The 18,850-nt window shown below is 42.4% G+C and overlaps 1 protein-coding gene across 8 annotated transcripts in view; it reads right to left on the reverse strand.

The window, feature by feature from the left end:
• ASPH (aspartate beta-hydroxylase) overlaps nt 1–14,684 on the reverse strand; it is a 189,839-nt gene extending 175,155 nt beyond the window's left edge. For 7 of the 8 annotated variants that reach the window (XM_025001422.2, XM_025001421.2, XM_015474449.3 and 4 more), the window contains exon 1: nt 14,380–14,684. In XM_025001422.2, the coding sequence (XP_024857190.1) occupies nt 14,380–14,491 (112 nt within the window). In that variant the 5' untranslated portion in view covers nt 14,492–14,684. 8 annotated transcript variants of the gene reach the window in all.
• Between the last annotated feature and the right edge of the window lie 4,166 nt (nt 14,685–18,850).

The following is an 18,850-nucleotide window of genomic DNA, read 5'->3' on the forward strand; positions in this document are numbered from 1 at the left end:
CTGTCTTCTGGCCCATAACATAAATGTTAAAAAAAAAAAAATCCATGCATGTAACACATAATTCTGGAGCACCTTTTACATTCAAGGCAGTGCGGAAGAAACACAAAAAACACAGCTTACACCATCAGCGCCCTTTTGATCCGTGAGAGGGAAGTAAGACTTTTCCCTGTAAATTTGTTCACACCATATTTACTGAGTGCCTACTATGCACAGACCATCATTTAAGTACTGGAGATGAAAAGAAAATGGAACATGGTGTTTACCTACACCAAACCCTAGGAGTAATTCTCCCAGCTCTAGCAAGTACTCTTGACCAGGGTGAATGAGCTTCGACCCACCTCCCATTTTTGTATGAACCAGGGCCTAAGAATGGTTTTGGCTTTTTAAATCAGTTGAAAAGAAATCAAGAGAAAAATGTAGTAACATAAAAAAAAATGTTAGCAACTGACTCACACTGTTGTACAGCAGAAACCAACATGACACTATAAAGTAGTTATCCTCCAATTTAAAAAATTAGGGAAAAAAAAAGAAAATGATAGTTGTTTCCAGGGAGATCATGTGATCACCATGCTGACCTCTGATCAGAACAATCCGGGTAACCCATTACCAACCACCGGTGGTGAGACAGGCAGTGTGGAGCCAAGGAGCCCTGTTCTATGCAAAAGAGAAAAAGCCTCCTTCTCCAGCCGAGTGTGAACAGGGAAGCAAGAAACCCCAAGGCTGCCAGCTGCCATCTTGAGTCCCAGAGGAGCCAACCTCAGGATGACAGACACCGACACCGAGAAGTCACGTGCTCTGAGGACTTCCTGAACCACTGATCCTACCACAGCTGGTACGAGCACACCACATCTTTCTTAATGAAATCAATTCCTAACTGTTTACGGGGGTCTGCGTCTGGTGTCTGTTCCTAACACAGATCATAAAGTTTTTGCCTTTATGATCAAGCAAGAACGAAAGACAGCAGATGATCACAGTACAAAACTAAACATCTGTTCTGTTCAAGGGGGTATCACCATCACCATGTACCACAACTGCAGTTGTTAAGAAACGCTTACTATGCATCAGTTTGCATAAGTGTGAGTTATCTCCATTTGAGAGATGAAGAAATATTTCAAGATGCTGAGAGAGGTTTGTTGACTTACTAAAAGGTCAAAAACGAGTGGCAGAGCTAGTCCTCGGGTCCAGTGCAGTCTAATACTGTGTTGTCACACTTTTCTCATCTGCTAGAAGGCAATGGCACCCCACTCCAGGACTCTTGCTTGGAAAATCCCATGGATGGAGGAGCCTGTTAAGCTGCAATCCATGGGGTCGCTAAGAGTCGGACACAACTGAGCGACTTCACTTTCACTTTTCACTTTCATGCATTGGAGAAGGAAATGGCAACCCGATCCAGTGTTCTTGCCTGGAGAATCCCAGGGACGGGGGAGCCTGGTGGGCTGCCCTCTATGGGGTCGCACAGAGTCAGACACAACTGAAGTGACTTAGCATTGCACAGCATAGAGGAACCCGTGGATCAATGAGGATGCTAAGACAGTACCTGCAGAGGGCGCTACAGACGCTCATGCTGGGGGTGGGGGGAGGAGGGTTGCAAAACCCACCGGAAAGATGATCAACAGGAAGGTAGAACTGATGGGGTACCTGCATCTTAACAGACACACAGGAGCCACACAGGGAAAGAGCAAGTATGGGGCTGTCACAGAAGAAACAGCAAGGACAAATGCAGAGACCTCAGAGAGTGACCTGACGTGGGTGAATTAATATAAAGAGAGCAGTTTAAGATTGGCCAGAGAGGGTAAGCGGAGAAGGCAATGGCACCCCACTCCTGTACTCTTGCCTGGAAAATCCCATGGATGGAGGAGCCTGGTGGGCTGCAGTCCATGCGGTCTTGAAGAGTCGGACATGATGGAGCAACTTCACTTTCACTTTTCCCTTTCCTGCATTTGAAAAGGAAATGGCAACCCACTCCAGTGTTCTTGGCTGGAGAATCCCAGGGATGGTGGGGCTTGGTGGGCTGCCGTCTATGGGGTCGCACAGAGTCGGACATGACTGAAGTGACTTAGCAGCAGCAGTAGAGATCGTAAGAGGGGCAAGATCATGAGGAACCTGCTAGATGGTGCTAAGGAATCTAAACTACACCTTGAGGACCAGGAAGACTAGGCAAGGTTTTCAAATAAGCGACATGATCGAACTTACACTTTATGAAGATGACAATGCCTGAAGGATGAAATAGGACCAGTTATGAGTCATCTAACTCATTACTCCTTGGAAGGAAAGTTATGACCAACCTAGACAGCATATTCAAAAGCAGAGACATTACTTTGCCAACAAAGGTCCATCTAGTCAAGGCTATGGTTTTTCCAGTGGTCATGTATGGATGTGAGAGTTGGACTGTGAAGAAAGCTGAGCGCCGAAGAATTGATGCTTTTGAACTGTGGTGTTGGAGAAGACTCTTGAGAGTCCCTTGGACTGCAAGGAGATCCAACCAGTCCGTTCTGAAGGAGATCAGCCCTGGGATTTCTTTGGAAGGAATGATGTTAAAGCTGAAACTCCAGTACTTTGGCCACCTCATGCGAAGAGTTGACTCATTGGAAAAGACTCTGATGCTGTGAGGGATTGGGAGCAGGAGAAGGGGACGACAGAGGATGAGATGGCTGGATGGCATCACTGACTGGATGGACGTGAGTTTGAGTGAACTCCGAGAGTTGGTGATGGACAGGGAAGCCTGGCGTGCTGCAATTCATGGGGTCGCAAAGAGTAGGACACGACTGAGCGACTGAACTGAACTGAACTGACTGATGAGTCATCTAAGGGCTCCCCTAGTGGCTCAGAAGTATAGATATGCCTGTGATGCAAGAGATCACCTGCAGTGCAGGAGACACAGGTTTGATCCCTGGGTTAGGAAGATCCCCTGGAGGAGGACATGGCAAACAAGTCCAGTATTCTTGCCTGGAAAATCCCATAAGCAGAGGAGCCTGGCGGGCTACAGGCTATGGAGTCACAAAGAGTTGGGTGTGACTGAGCAACTGAACAACAACGACAGTAAAGCACTTAGGCTAAATCTAATCAAAGAGGCATACCACTTTGGGATAAAATTATAAAAAGTCACTGTAAGACAAATATATAGGAAGTTGCACCATGTTTATGTACAGAAATACTCATTATTATATGTGTGCTCTTGTCCCATTTTGTGCAAACTCCAGGAGATAGTGAAAGACAGAGAAGCCTGGCATGCAGCAGTCCATGGGGTTGCAAAGAGTCAGACATGACTTAGTGACTAAACACACACACACATATTTGTCCCAAACTGTTCTATAAATTAAATACAATCCCAGTCAAAATCCTGAAATATTCTTCATGAAACTTAACTTGATGTGCAGATTCTAAAAAGACACAGGCAAAGAAAGGTCCCCAAACAGTGAGGACAATGATGAAAAAGACAGGATAGAAGGACCTGCCTAATTCCACATACCAGGAATAAAACAGTCACAGGTATCTAGACACAATAGGTGATACAGCAGATTAGTGTAGAAAGAAGACACTTCAACTAATGGTGCAGGACATTTTCATTATTCATCTTTAAAAATATCAGATCCCTACCCAACAATATATACAATAAAAAGCACACCCCATCGTTTAGACATCTAAATGTAAAAGGCAAAATTCAGTAGTTTATAGAAAAAAAGAAAATGTTTTATGATCTCTGTTAGAAAAGATGTCCTAAATAAAGCACAAACCATAAAGAAGAAAATAGAAAAATGCTATTATCAATGGATCAAAAATCTAAAAATTCTATTCAACAAATTATACTACAGAAAATGACAACATGAATAATCATAGACTGGGAGAAGCCCTTTATCACACAATCAAAAGGTTCAAGATAAAGAAATTCAACAAATCAAAAATGTAAATTATATAGAATTTAAAAACCTAGACAAATAGGTTATATATATATATGTATATATATTAAAAAAAATTCACAGGAAAGGAAACTCGAATAGCTATTCTCACTAGTAACCTCATTGGTGATGAGAAAAATGCAAGTTTAAAACACAAACACTACTTCACATGCACTAAACTTACTAAACTTGCAATATTAAAGGTTACCAAGTGTTGGTAATGTGGTTGCTGCACACAGGTAGCTGTTTTCATGGTGGGTGGGAGTGTAAAGTGATACAAGCACTTCGAGGTTGGGGAAAAAAAGGTGATACTTGATGAAGTTTAATATGTGTATTTGCTATGACCCAACAATTCCAATCCTAAATTATGCTCTAGGAAAGGACTTAGACATTTATACAAGGTAATAGACAACTCCAAGAGGGTTCAGGGAGCAGTGTTTGAAAGAAAGCAATGAAAACAAACAAAGTCGTCCTGGACTCCAGGATGGCTAAAGAAAAAGCACATTCATATAATGAAGAGCTATATATATGAAAACATAGAGCCAGTTTGGTAGAGTCTTAAGCAAATAGTGTCCAATAGTTGACAAGTATGAGCCTATTTATAAAACTTTTGACATGCACTAAACAAACGTATGGGCTTCCCTGGTGGCTCAGTGGTAAAAGAATCCACCTGCAATGCAGAAGATGTGGGGTCGATCCCTGGGTTGGGAAGATCCCCTGGAGGAGCAAATTGCAACCCACTTCCATATTCTAACACAAGCTGGAATCAAGATTGCCGGGAGAAATATCAATAACCTCAGTTATGCAGATGACACTACCCTTATGGCAGAAAGTGAAGAGGAACTCAAAAGCCTCTTGATGAAAGTGAAAGTGGAGAGTGAAAAAGTTGGCTTAAAGCTCAACATTCAGAAAACAAAGATCATGGCATCCTGTCCCATCACTTCATGGGAAATAGATGGGGAAACAGTGGAAACAGTGCCAGACTTTATTTTTCTGGGCTCCAAAATCACTACAGATGGTGACTGCAGCCATGAAATTAAAAGACGCTTACTCCTTGGAAGGAAAGTTATGACCAACCTAGATAGCATATTCAAAAGCAGAGACGTTACTTTGCCAACAAAGGTTCGTCTAGTCAAGGCTATGGTTTTTCCTGTGGCCATGTACGGATGTGAGAGTTGGACTGTGAAGAAGACTGAGCGCCGAAGAATTGATGCTTTTGAACTGTGGTGTTGGAGAAGACTCTTGAGAGTCCCTTGGACTGCAAGGAGATCCAACCAGTCCGTTCTGAAGGAGATCAGCCCTGGGATTTCTTTGGAAGGAATGATGCTAAAGCTGAAACTCCAGTCCTTTGGCCACCTCATGCGAAGAGTTGACTCATTGGAAAAGACTGATGCTGGGAGGGATTGGGGGCAGGAGGAGAAGGGGACGACAGAGGATGAGATGGCTGGATGGCAACATTGACTCGATGGACGTTGAGTCTGAGTGAACTCCGGGAGTTGGTGATGGACAGGGAGGCCTGGCGTGCTGCGGTTCATGGGGTCTCAAAGAGTCGGACACGACTGAGCGACTGATCTGATCTGATCTGATCCATATTCTTGTCTGGAAAATCCCATGGACAGAGAAGCCTGGTGGGCTATAGTCCATGGGGTCACAAAACAGTTGGAAACGATTTAGTAACTAAATCGTTAGTTTTTAGTAAATTTAGTAAATCGTAAATTTAGTAACTAAATTTAGTAACTAAACAACACCAACAACAAACAAATGTATATGTATCTATACATACACACATATTTCTATACATAGGGATATAGATATATTTCCTGAGCAATTTTCATAAATAGAAAATTTAATAATATATTTTATACAAATGGATATATAGTATACAATATGCAACAGAATATTATATTAAGTTATATATGACTATTACACTATATATATCATATTTGCAGCATAACATTATGTTATCTAATATATTACTATCTATATTATATGGTAGTCACTCAGTCTTGCCTGACTCTGCAACCCCAAGGACTGTAACCCACCAGGCTCCTCTGTCCATGGGATTTTCCAGGCAAGGATACTGGAGTGGGTTGCCATTTCCTTCTCCAGGGAATCTTTCCAACCCAGGGACTGAACCTGGGTCTCCTGCATTGCAGGCAGATTCTTCACTGACTGAGCCACGAGGGAAGCTATATATTATATAATATATATTATAAAGCGATGTATGACAATGATTATCACAAAATGTTTAAAATTGTAAAGGGATAACACAGGAGAGGAGAAACCAAGAATTTGGTAATATTTTACTTTCTCATCTGTATGGTGGCTACATGTAAGTCACTGCATTATTTATATCTATGTAAACATCTTAATATATAATATTACAAATAGATAGTTTTAAAGAGAAACACATAGAAATATTTACATTCTAAAAGAGAGATGGCTCTCCATCAAAAGGCAAAATGCGTGAAATAATTTGTAAATATAAAATTCAGTAACTGACAAGCATCTTATTCAAATTGATTTAACTCAAAAAATGGAAAAGTTAAATGCAGGTATTCTTTCAATAAACACAACACAGATTTTTATTTTCATGTAAGGGGAAAAAAATTAACTTCTAAATAAAATTTACCTGTGAATCTAGACCAAACAGACTTTCCAGTAGACCAATTCAGGAAAACTGAATTAAAAACAGTGTGAAAGACCATGAGAAACTGTACAATAGCAATATAATAAACAAGAACCAAAGTGAGAGACAGGAGAGAACAAAACAGCCCTGAGTCTGCACTAGGTCATGACAGCAAAGGCTGTCAAACCTAGACAAGCTATGAGAAATAACAGTTATATAGTACTGGTGACGGAACAACATTATTTTCTCCAGTCATATTTTCTCACTCAAAATTAAGACTGATGCTTGCTGGCTCCCATGCAGAATGAGTCACGGGGTTAAATCTGTAGGAACACATGCAGGAAAGAAAGGCTGGCGTCTTTCCAAGCACAGCAACAGTCGTTTCCACTCTGCACCAACTAAACACCCCCCACCACCACCCCCAGGCCCAGTCCGCGTTAAGAGCATGGAGAGCATCCATGGCAGATGAGGAACGCCACGCTACAGCCAGATCGACCAGGCGAGACACCTGGATTTCCAAGGGGGCCAGAGACCAGCCCCAAGCCTTCAGAAGATCTTGTGTAAGTATATTTTCTAAAGACTTACTCACCAAGTAGCCTCAACATTTCCTCTGAGTCTAAAGGAACTTATGGTTCCCAGGGGAAAGGATGGGGGGAAGGGATAGTTAGGGAGTTTGGGATGGACATGTGCACACTGCTGTATTTAAAATGGATAACCAACAAGGACCTCCTGTATAGCACAGGGAACTCTGCCCAGTGTTATGTGGTGGCCTGGAGGGAAGGGGAGCATGAGGGAGAAAAGATAGCTGCGTATGCAGGGCTGAATCCTTTCCTGTTCACCTGAAAACTACCACAATATTGTTTGTTAATCAGCTATGTGTGCGTGCTAAGTCACTTCAGTTGTGTCCAACTCTATGCAACTCTATGAACTGCGGCCCACCAGGCTCCAGTGTCTGTGGGGTTCTCCAGGCAAGAATACTGGAGTGGGTCACCACGCCCTCCTCCAGGGGATCTTCCTGACCCAGGGATCAAACTCGCATCTCTTACGTCTACCTGCATTGCCAGGCAGGTTCTTAACCACTATCGCCACCTGGGAAGCCCCAATTGACTATACCCCAACACAAAATTTTAAAAAATTATTTTTTAAAACAAATTTCATTTGATTCTAATAGGTTATCTACAGCAAATTTGTCCTCAGGCGTCATCAACCTGATCAGAACTAAGTTAGACTCAGTGATCTGCCCTTAAAAGATATCCACATCAGCCAAAGGTAACCAAGACACACCCTTGAAAAGCAAATGTTAAATGCAGAGCAAATGCCTGAAGCACTCTCATTAAAAAACAATAATGACTAATGAGGAAATACTACCTTGGCTCCTAGCGCTAGCAGAAGAAACCGCTAAAGCAATGGACTTCAGAACAAGGCCCCTACAGTGGCACGTAGAGATGAAGAGAAGGAAGAAATGAACATCCTAATCTCTGGTCCTCTAGTAGAAATGGCCAGATCTGCAGGACTAAACACCAGACACGTATCCACCAAGATTTATATTCAGAGCTGCACAGATGCTTGAGCAGTGGATACTGGAGCACAGGAGGAGCCTGAGCACCCCCACCTCTCCCAACAGATGGCTGAGGCTTTCCCAGGGATCTGGGTAAACCGTAGATGGGTTCTCTGTACATACAGAATTTATTAAAGGGAAGCTAATTTTAAAATGTTCTGTTTATCTTAGGACAGAATGAAATGAAACCACACAGGAGATGCAGAAATACCCCCAGACACGAACTAACTTGTGTATTTTCAGAATATTAAAGCAGTATGCTGGAGTAACATCAAAAGACTGAAATAGATCTGAGCTCTAGTAAGAGAAAACAGTGCAGCTCCAGAAGGGATCTGAGGGTAAATCCTAAACTTGAAGGCTGACGTGCACCCCAGAGGCAGCCAGAAATGTGTCAAAGGGTACTCAGAACCCGCTATGAACATGACTTCTAGGACATCCACTTGACTCAAACAGATGCTACCCTGTATGACAAAAATTCATTTCCTAAATCATAAAAAATGTTTCAAGCATGCAATAGCCTGCTTAGTTCTACAGCCTTATATATTCTCCAAAGTTTCATAGGCACCTTTACCATTACGGGTACTTTGATGAAAAACCTGAGCAACAGAAAGGCATATAGAATTGATTTTAGGGCTGTCACAACCCTGAATAATTCTTTCCATTTGAGACCAGGTTTAAAAATTTTGAGTGACTTGCTACACAGTTCTTAAATGGCTATGAATCCAGGTCATCAGATTTTCCCAAACTACAATGTCCTTCTGGAGAATAAAAAAAAAATGGGCGGGGGGTGAGGGATGGGGTGGGGGGCGGGGCAGATATTCTACTGGGACCAAAGAACTCAGAGGTTAAATTTTCAATAGTAACTAAAAATAGAGTGGAAAGCTCACATGATTCTTAATCCAAGCTACTCTGTTGCCAATCAGCTGAAAATGAGAATCTCTCATTGTCTAGTAATCTCTCTGAGACACATGATTTTAAAGTAAAGCTAAAGTATAGATCTCTCCTTTTACTTCCGAACCCAGGTTAATGTTTGGTCATTTTAAAATTGTGTGCAAAGGACTTCCCTAGTGGTCCAGTGGTTAAGACTTCACGTTCCAGTAGAGGGGTTGCAGGTTTGATCCCTTGTCGGGGAGATAACATCCCACGTGCCTTGTGGCCAAAAAACTAAAACATTTTTTAAAAAGACAAGAAAGAAAAGAAACAATACTATAACAAATTCAATAAAGACTTTTTAAAAAAGGTAACTATGTTAAAAAATAATAATTATGTGTTCAAGAATTCCCTCCCAATACTTTTTAGCACTTGGTTCCATACAATCTGAGCTGCCCTGTGGCTTAGACAGTAAAGAATCCACCTGCCAACATAGGAGCCGAGAGTTCGATCCCTGGGTTGGGAAGATCCCCTGGACAAGGGAATGACTACCCACGCCAGTGTTCTTGCCTGGAGAATTCCAGGGACAGAGGAGACCCACCATGGGGCCTCAGAGTCGGACACAACTGAGCGACTAACACTCATTTTTCATACAATCTGGCCAGTTGAAACTGCTGTTCAAATGAACACAAAACAGCACACAGTTCCTCTGGTGGAAGAATTATGGCCTTCCTATCTTTTCATTCTAGACTGACTCACAAACGATTAACTGGCACAAAATGATTAAAGGAAAGGAATTTCACCAAGGCCTCCTCGTTCAATGGAGTCAGAGGGCAAACAGAAATGTATTGTGTCTGTTAATTACTAAGCAGTCTAAGATATATTGAAAGCAATAAGGAAGAAAAAAATTCTAAATGATTAACATGCATCAAAATCAAACATCTTCAAATGTATAATTTTACAGATAGTTCATCAATGCATTTAATTCTAAATACAATCAGCCTAAATAAATAAGACTGCTGCCGCTGCTGCTAAGTCACTCCAGTCATGTCTGACTCTGTGTGACCCCATAGACGGAAACCCACCAGACTCCCCCGTCCCTGGGATTCTCCAGGCAAGAACACTGGAGTGGGCTGCCATTTCCTTCTCCAATGCGTGAAAGTGAAAAGTGAAAGGGAAGTCGCTCAGTTGTGTCCGACTCTTAGAGACCCCATGGACTGCAGCCTACCAGGCTCTGCTGTCCATGGGATTTTCCAGGCAAGAGTACTGGAGTGGGGTGCCATTGCCTTCTCTGAAATAAGACTGCTAGGGCCTGACTATTACTACTAAATTTCAAAACCTGCTGTTAGAGACTGTGACAGAATTAAATAGCAGTGGCTGAGCATTTTAAATTAGTTGTCCATCAATGGTTCATTTCCTTTTCCAGGGGATCTTCCCGACCCAGGGATCGAACCCCTGTCTCCCGCATTGCAGGCAGACGCTTTACCCTCTGAACCACCAGGGAAGCCCTCTGAGTATGTACAGGGCTCTTAAATTTAAAAAACAAGTAGATGATACATCTGAAACTTGAAAGTGGAAAAAGTGTTCTACAGTGACACCTACTGGTGAAGTGTGATGTGGTGGCACAACACTATTAGACAAAGGAAATAGATGTTTACATCCCCTAGCAAGTTAGAAGCTACAGGGAAAGACTGAATGACATTGCAAAGGGAAACTCTAAACAAAAGCATTATATATACCAGGGTCTGTAACTACAAAATAAGTATAAAAGCACATCATGATCCCTGTTGATCAAAGATCTTCAAATCAATAAATCTAAAAGAGGTTTCCCTTGCCCTCAGTTGGTCAAGCAAGTCAGTTTTTCTTATGTGTGAGTTAAAGGTAAATGGAGAAGGCAATGGCACCCCACTCCAGTACTCTTGCCTGGAAGATCCCATGGACGGAGGAGCCTGGTAGGCTGCAGTCCATGGGGTCGCTGAGAGTCGGACACAACTGAGCGACTTCACTTTCACTTTTCACTTTCATGCACTGGAGAAGGAAATGGCAACCCACTCCAGTGTTCTTGCCTGGAGAATTCCAGGGACGGGGGAGCCTGGTGGGCTGCCATCTATGGGGTCGCACAGAGTCGGACACGACTGAAGCGACTTAGCAGTAAAGGTAAATACTTCCCAGGAGGTGCAGTGGTAAATAATCTGCCTGCAATGCAGGAGGCTCAGGGGAATCATGGGTTTGATCCCTTGTTCGGGAAGATCCCTGGAGTAGGAAATGGCAACCCACTCCAGTATTCTTGCCTGGAAAATTCCATGGACAGAGGAACCTGCCAGGCCACCATCTACAGGGCCGCAAAGAGTCAGACATGACTGAGCACAAACACACACAAAGGTAATATGTTCAATTTACTCGTTTCTTTCATATTTTAAAGAATAAAACTGGAAAAGGCAAACTTGAGCTCTGCAAAAAGCTAAGCATTTTATCAGTTTTCAATTTAAGCTGAAGGCTTAAATAAAAAGCAGACACCTGCTTTAAAAATCTAACTTTTACATAAACCTCCAAGTTTCAGTTTCAAAACACCACGTTTGAAAAAAATGACCACCAAGATCAACAAAAGTCCAGATAATCACATTTTCCCTAAAATGAATGTTTCAAAGGACTGGGTCCTCTTCCACTCTACTTTCACATACAAATGTTAGAAATAATAACGTTTAATGTGACTAGTGTCATCATGTCCTTCAGAATCTCAATGTAAAACAACTCAAAAAACATTAGCTGAGCCCATGTAATTCTTCTCAAACTAAGATTTTCAAACATGCTGTTTCAAATACAACTGTAGTCAAAAGTTAACTGGTGATACCATAGGAAGCATATTTTTCTTTAAAAAAAAACAAACAGGTGTAATATGCCATAGAGAGCTAGAAAGAAAAGATAATCAACTTTGACTCCAAGATTCCCATAAAATCTTACAAATTAGAGAACCTAAAATCCAGGAGATGGTGAGGGGCAGCAAGGCCTGGTGTGCTGCAGTCCATGGGGTCGCAAAGAGTCAGACACAACTTAGCCACAGCACAACAAAAATCCAGTACAATGGTCAAATGAATAAGAGAAAACCTGGTTTTAGTCTTGGATCATCCAATAATCAGTTGGGTTTCTAAGAAGTATATAACCTTTAAGGATTCAGACAATCTTTCCAGGCCTCGTGGTAAGGCCGCAGCCAAGATTCCAGTTTCTGTGATTTCCCCAGCATGTGGTATTGACTTGGGCATCAATGTGTACACATCAATGACAGACAGATACAGCAAACAAATAGAAGTGGCTCCATCTTTCCGGTATCGGATCACACGTTCCACTGCAATGCAACTGCTTACAACAGAAAGAAACCTCCTTTCATCTCCTGTGCCTTCCACGTGGCACACAGTCAGAACTCATCACTGACTGAAAAAAAAAAAAAAAATAGCTGCGGAAAAAGAATGCTCGTTATGTAACAAGCGAGACTCCGATGTCAACTGTCTGTGGATATTTTGCTGGTAATACAGGTACCTCTCTCATTTCCACATTCTCTTTTATATACTATGTCTGTTTCACAACAATTATAGGATCAATGTGTAAAATGCTTAAAAGGCTGTAGATCCTCAAATAGGATAGAACTTGCTCTAAAATGCTGGAATATCAAAGTTCAAATGTGTTCATTTTGGTCCTAACATTTCCTAAATGTATCACCTACCTGTTAAAACTGATTCAGATCTTGAACCACTGGGGATGGGGATACAATCAATACACACTGTCGATGCTAATTCTCACCAACAACAGGGCATTTAATAAAACAACTGCTTCAGATATAGTCAAACCTCTCTACCCAGAATTGCAAAAGGCAAAGTCGATGCTAATTCTCACCAACAACAGGGCATTTAATAAAACAACTGCTTCAGATATAGTCAAACCTCTCTACCCAGAATTGCAAAAGGCAAAGTGGAACAAAGATGATGTGCTTTGCTTGTAAATGGCTACAAAAACTTTTGAAAACAACATTAAAGTGTCATTCATCAGCTTTCTCTACTTGGAGCTGAAGTTGCATGAGTTCTTCTCATTTAGATATTTTAAAAAGTGTAGCCAGAGCCCGCCCTTCATCTACCCTTCTGCCTGTTTAAGTCAACTGACTGGCATTAAGGTCAAGTGACAAAGGAATACAAAGTTTACTTATGTCAAAGGTGAATTAATATGTTTTCTGTGGAATTCAAACTATCTTTTTTCTCTACAATACAAAATATTAGTTCTCAGAGTGTAAATTTATTCAATGATCTCAACTGCACTATTTTCATCATTTAAATTTAACTATTTAAATTCATTCACTCATCAAATAATTTTTTATTGAGCATCTATTAATGGCCAGATTCATTCACTCATCAAATAATTTTTTATTGAGCATCTATTAATGGCCAGACTCAAAGAGTTGGGAAAAGGAATCAACCAGAGGGAATGTGTGAGACATGAAGGCAATACACATGAAAACAAATAATCTCAGAGAGTGGTAAGTGCTATTTAAACAACAGCTCTTTAAAGGATGACTATAGTGTTCTGATTTACTTTTTTGATACAAGTAAATAACATTCCTTGCAGACCTCAGGAAACAAAGAATCTAGAATCATTTTAAAAGGGAAAGTTTATAGCTCAGATTCAATACACATGTGGATTGCAGTTTTAATATTCTAAATATGAGTCAAAGGAGGTATAAAAGAAACGAGAACCACTGAAATATGAGATGAAACAGATTTACAACATCTGTTCTCTCTCTCTTTGCTGGATAAGCACAGAAGGAGAAAGGTGAATATCTTTTTTTTTTTAGAGAGAAGACAAAGGGAAAAAAATAGAGAAGCTTGCCCAGTACTTATGGTATTCTGTTATATTTAAAGGCAACTACAACGCAAGATAAGAAAGCTACATAAAGGCAAAAATATTTAAAATAATCTTCAAGAATATTCAAATCACTCCCCTCTCCCCCGCCCCACACACACATCCCAGCAGCCTTATTCTCCTTTGGGCTGCACTTAAAAGCTGCTGGTTTGGCAAGAACTTATTTTCTGACTTTGGCTCATTTCCAAACTCTCCAAAATACGCACGGCCAAGGTAAACTGTTTCTCTTACGCCTATCATCAATTCCACAGCGAGCCAAGAAGGAGTGGATCGACACCACCTCCATCTCGGCTGCGCACTGCAGGTGAGGGAGCGGCCGGGAAGGGGCTCCCTGCTCTGCCCGGCCCCTCCAGCCCACCCGCCAGGCCCACCGAGCACGGCCTCCGCCCCGTGCCCGGAGGAGGATGGAGGAGGCGCTCGGCGGCATCTGGGGAGGTGGACTCGCAGCGCCCACGCCCCCCACCCCCAACGAAGCCCCATCCTCCGGGCCACCCGGACCCCGGCTCTGGAGCGCGTCTGACCTCTCCGGGCCCCGGGGCTGCTGCTGCCGCCGCTGGTGCAGCCGGTCGGACTGCCAGAGCTGCTGCTGCTGCTGTTGCCGCCGCCGCCCTTGGCATTCTTGCGCGGGGCCATCGCGCGCACCGCTGGAGCAGGCAAGGGTCGGGGGCTCCCTCCGGGCGTGGGGTGCGCGGGCGCTGCAGCGGGTGAGGGCCGCAGCTCCTGAAGCTGCACGGGTGTCTCGGCACCGCCCGCAGCGCCTCCGAGGACTTGTCGCCCGCGTGCCTCCGGCGCGCGCTCGATCCTCGCCTGCTCGGGGCTGGTGACTGCCCTCCCGGCGCGAGAGCGCGCCGCTCACCCGCCCTGAGGCCACGCCCCCGTCCGGCGAGCCCCACCCCTCCCCGCCCACAGAAGGCTGAGTGACGGGATATACAGCCAGTCACAAGGGCCTCTATGAGGGGGCGGATTCGTGCCGCGTTTCCCCGCCCCGCTGCAGGCTTAGGGCTGCTCTGGCGCGACGCTGCGGCCTGTGAGAGCCAGCAGCTTTCGACTTTCCAGTCTGTCCTGGTCCTTTGGAACGTGGCAGACGTGGAAGGCAAGAGAACTCTCGCGAGCTTTGGCGGACCCTGTACAATGGGGATGGGGCGGGGCGGGCGACACGTGTGCAGCGTCTGGATTAGAGCTCACCCTCTCCTGGCTTTTCACCGGGAATTTTGTTCGTGTCCCACTTCCCTGTGCACACAGAAAGCCAAGTGAGGCAACGTCCCTTCTTGCGAAAAAACTGTATTTGTCAGTATTAATATTACGACATTTCTGAAATGGTAATGTTAGAACTAACTAAATGCTTAAGCCATACGCAGTTGGTTTTAAAGCAGGACGTTACTTCTTTTGTGCCATCAGCGTTTTCAGATCTTAGTTAAGAGGTGCAAATGTAAAGCAAAAAGTTCGTTTCCTTGCCCTGCTCCGCAGCCTCTATCTGCAATCTCTCTCTGCAGCGCTGACGTCTTCATTCCTCTCCCTTGATGTCCCCACCGTGGGTCCCCCCACCCACCCACCCACCCCGTGCAGGGGCAAGTAGCCTAGGCCTTCAGCTGCTTCTGACCACACGTGGTCTTAATAATATCTGGATCCCTAGACGAGCCAGATAGGAGCTTGAGATCAGTCACATCGTCTGTCATCATCTTTGTGTCGCCAGTCGCCAACACAATGCCTGATGCAACAGACAAGCCAGACCTGTTCAGTGATTTGATACATTTCTGATAACTTAACACTCTCCCCCAATTCTTGACCGTGTTTCAGAGCACCGCCTGGGAGTGTCTTAAGAGCGCCAAGGAACCAGAGCCAAGGTTGCAGAGTGGCACCTGCTTTTATCCTTCTTCTCCAGTTCTGCCACTGTGCACTGTCAGGTCCTTGGCCTCACCGGCCTCTTCTGGATTCACAGAAGCCCAGGGGAGGGTCGCACTGCATAATGAGATGGCTTCTCTCTCCTTTTTGTGAAATTATGTTAGATAGTTATCAAGACAGAGCAGGGCAGCAGAGCTCACAGGGTTTGTACTGAAGCAGCTTGTTCAGTTTTTATCTCATGGCATCTCCTTCTGCCTTCACCCTCCCTTTTTCTCATCCAAATCTGTTAACCAAATCCCTTAATCCCTTTCTCATCCAAATCCCTTAATCGTTATTTCATTGGGTGGAGGAGGGTGGAGAGCTGGACTAAGAGACAAATCTAAGTGAAAGAGCTTAATATAAAATTATTATGAGAAATGAGCTGAGCAGACAATGCTGAAGATACTTGAACTCTTAAATTCTGACAAAAATCCTTGTGGTGTCTGTTTCTTGAGTGTGAGTTAAATCAGGCCCAGAGAGGTTAAATTAAGTAGGTAACAGAGCTAGTAAGTGATGGAGCAGGGATGCGATATGGTTCCATCTGGCTCCAGAGTCTATGGTCAGAATTCTCCTTCCAAGGACAAGGTTCAGTTTTGAGCAGAGAATGTCTCACTGGCTCCTTCTTCTCTTAGCAGATGTCTCCTGAAAGCCTCCTTGGCCCAACTGCAAAGATAGGTCTGAAAAAACTTGATGGTGGTTACTTAGCAAGGTCCACTTCTTTGAAGAAATCAACGTTCTCTGATAACAGACTCCAAGATGTCATGGAATGATGTTTTCCAGAAACCATCATTATATTTCAGAATACAGTGAAACCATTTTCCTGTATTTCCAGAAACCTGGTACCACTGATAAGATACATAGCTGGTTATCTTAGCCAGTACCAGACCAAAATAGAGGCTTTGTAAACAGAGATCAGGGGAAGTTAGAGATTTCCTGACTTCCTTCATGTAATGTAAGAAGCAGCTACAATGATATTTATATGCTCACTATTATAAAATAAAACTTATAATAATATTCATGGCATTCCCTGATGGTGCAGTAGGTGAAGAATTCACCTGCAATGCAGGAGACCCAGGAGATGTGGGTTTGATCCCTGGGTTGGGAAAATCCCCTGGGGAAAGAAACGGCAACCCACTCCAATATTCTTGCCTGGGAGATCCCATGGACAGAAAAGTCTGGCAGGCTACAAAAAATTGGACATGACTGAGCAACAACACACACAAACACATACAAATAATGTCAGTTATATATATTTACAGCTGTATATACTTACCTATTATGAGTATTAAAAAACACAAAGCTTACCTTGGACCCATGAATTTCTTTACAGAAATCCTTTTCTCAGCATCGAGGTGAAGAAGGTTAGGAAGTCAAGGTACCTTTGAAACTAAGGGTTGCAGCTCTCCTTAACAGGAGCCTATTCTCCTTTCTGTGATTTCTGAGTCAGCTATGAATGAACCCTGGATGAAGCAATGTTAAAAGGACCATAAAGACAAGACTTAACTAGGACAATGTATTAAAATACTAACTTAATAGAGCTTTTGAACTAGGCCAAATGTGCCTTTCAGGTATTTTCATAAACTTCCCATTGGTTTCACCACTGGGATTTGCAAGTGAGAACTTGAGGGCAAGATTTGTCCTAGTTGTTTTTCCCTCATGTTGACCCTTCACAGTCTCTAGTTAAATGCTTTCCAAATTAAATATTTCTGGACTTATGAAAACCTAGTGTTTTAAAGTTGCATTTTACCTGCTTACTAGAAAGTGGCTCTGATTTACATGCAGTCTTGCTAATATAAAATTCTATTATTGCAAACTAAAAATAAGTATTTCTCTATCATTATTTATCATAGTAAATTCTGCTCAAGTGAAAAAAAATGAATGTCAACGTATCATGATGATTCAGTTGTGTGTTTTCATTTTGCATTAGTAGAATGTGTTGCAATGAAGGACATGTCTGTAAATACAAGAACACTTTTAAGGCATTCTGTACTCAAAGTGTTCTCAAAGCAATTATTCCCATATGAGTTATATCTCAAAAAGTAAATGTACTGTCATTTTCATCAAACAACTTGTCTTTTTATTACTATAGAAAAATGAACCTGGCTAGTGTCTATCTTATAAATACATGGAATGTATTTCTATAAGAAGGCATTTTAAATCTAGTCAAAAATAGATCAGAATTGGAAATACTGCGTTGTGATATGGAAAAATAATCTGAAAACATACTAGCTAAGAAACCTATAGTTTATTTTTCATTTCAATTCTTTACATTTTCCTTCAGAATTTGTGGTATTTCGTGCCAAATTCTCTTCCTAAAAAATAAAAAAAATAGCATCTATTCTCTATAAGTAATCTATCATCTATAAGTAATCTATCATCTAGGTCTTAAGTCTCCTAGTCTAAGGAAGTAATAGAATTAATTGATTCTACTTACATCTAAAAATTAAGACCAGAAAGGAACTTAAACATGGAGAGAAGTCAAATAATTAGAGAATACCTACTGATTATAGGCCTGGTGATTGTATGGTATATAAAAAGAAATATTTGTGTGATTTAGGAGTCTTTAGAAAGTATTAGAGAAATCAAGAAAAAGAAAAAGGGAGTGGAAGGGTTCCAAAGATTCAGTTTATTTTCAAGATAATTTTACTTAAACTATAGTGGCCATAAGGACGTAGAAATGGGTTCCTTATCCAAAGAAAAGTATCCTGAAGCTAGTTTCTGGGATCCTCCAATTTCATCAAGTCTGGATACATAAAGCAGATGTATTTGCCTTACAATAAATAGTGTTATTACGACATGCAACTGGAATCAATTAGCCAACTTAAATTCTTGATGCTGTTGTTTAGTCACTGAGTCGTGTATGACTTTGCGACCCTATGGACTGTAGCCTGCCAGGCTGTTCTGTCCATGGGATTTCCAAGGCAAGAATACTGGAGTAGGTAGCCCTTTCTTTCTGGGGATCCTCTCAACCCAGAGGTCGAACCTGCATCTCCTGAGTTGACAGGGAGAGTCTTTACCACTGAGCCACCAGGGAAGCCCTGAATTCTTGACACCTGATGGAAAATCATGCATATTTTACATAAAATTGTTATTGGCCCAGCCCTCTTTATA

Source organism: Bos taurus, chromosome 14, assembly GCF_002263795.3.
Source record: "Bos taurus isolate L1 Dominette 01449 registration number 42190680 breed Hereford chromosome 14, ARS-UCD2.0, whole genome shotgun sequence".
Lineage (NCBI taxonomy): Eukaryota > Metazoa > Chordata > Mammalia > Artiodactyla > Bovidae > Bos > Bos taurus.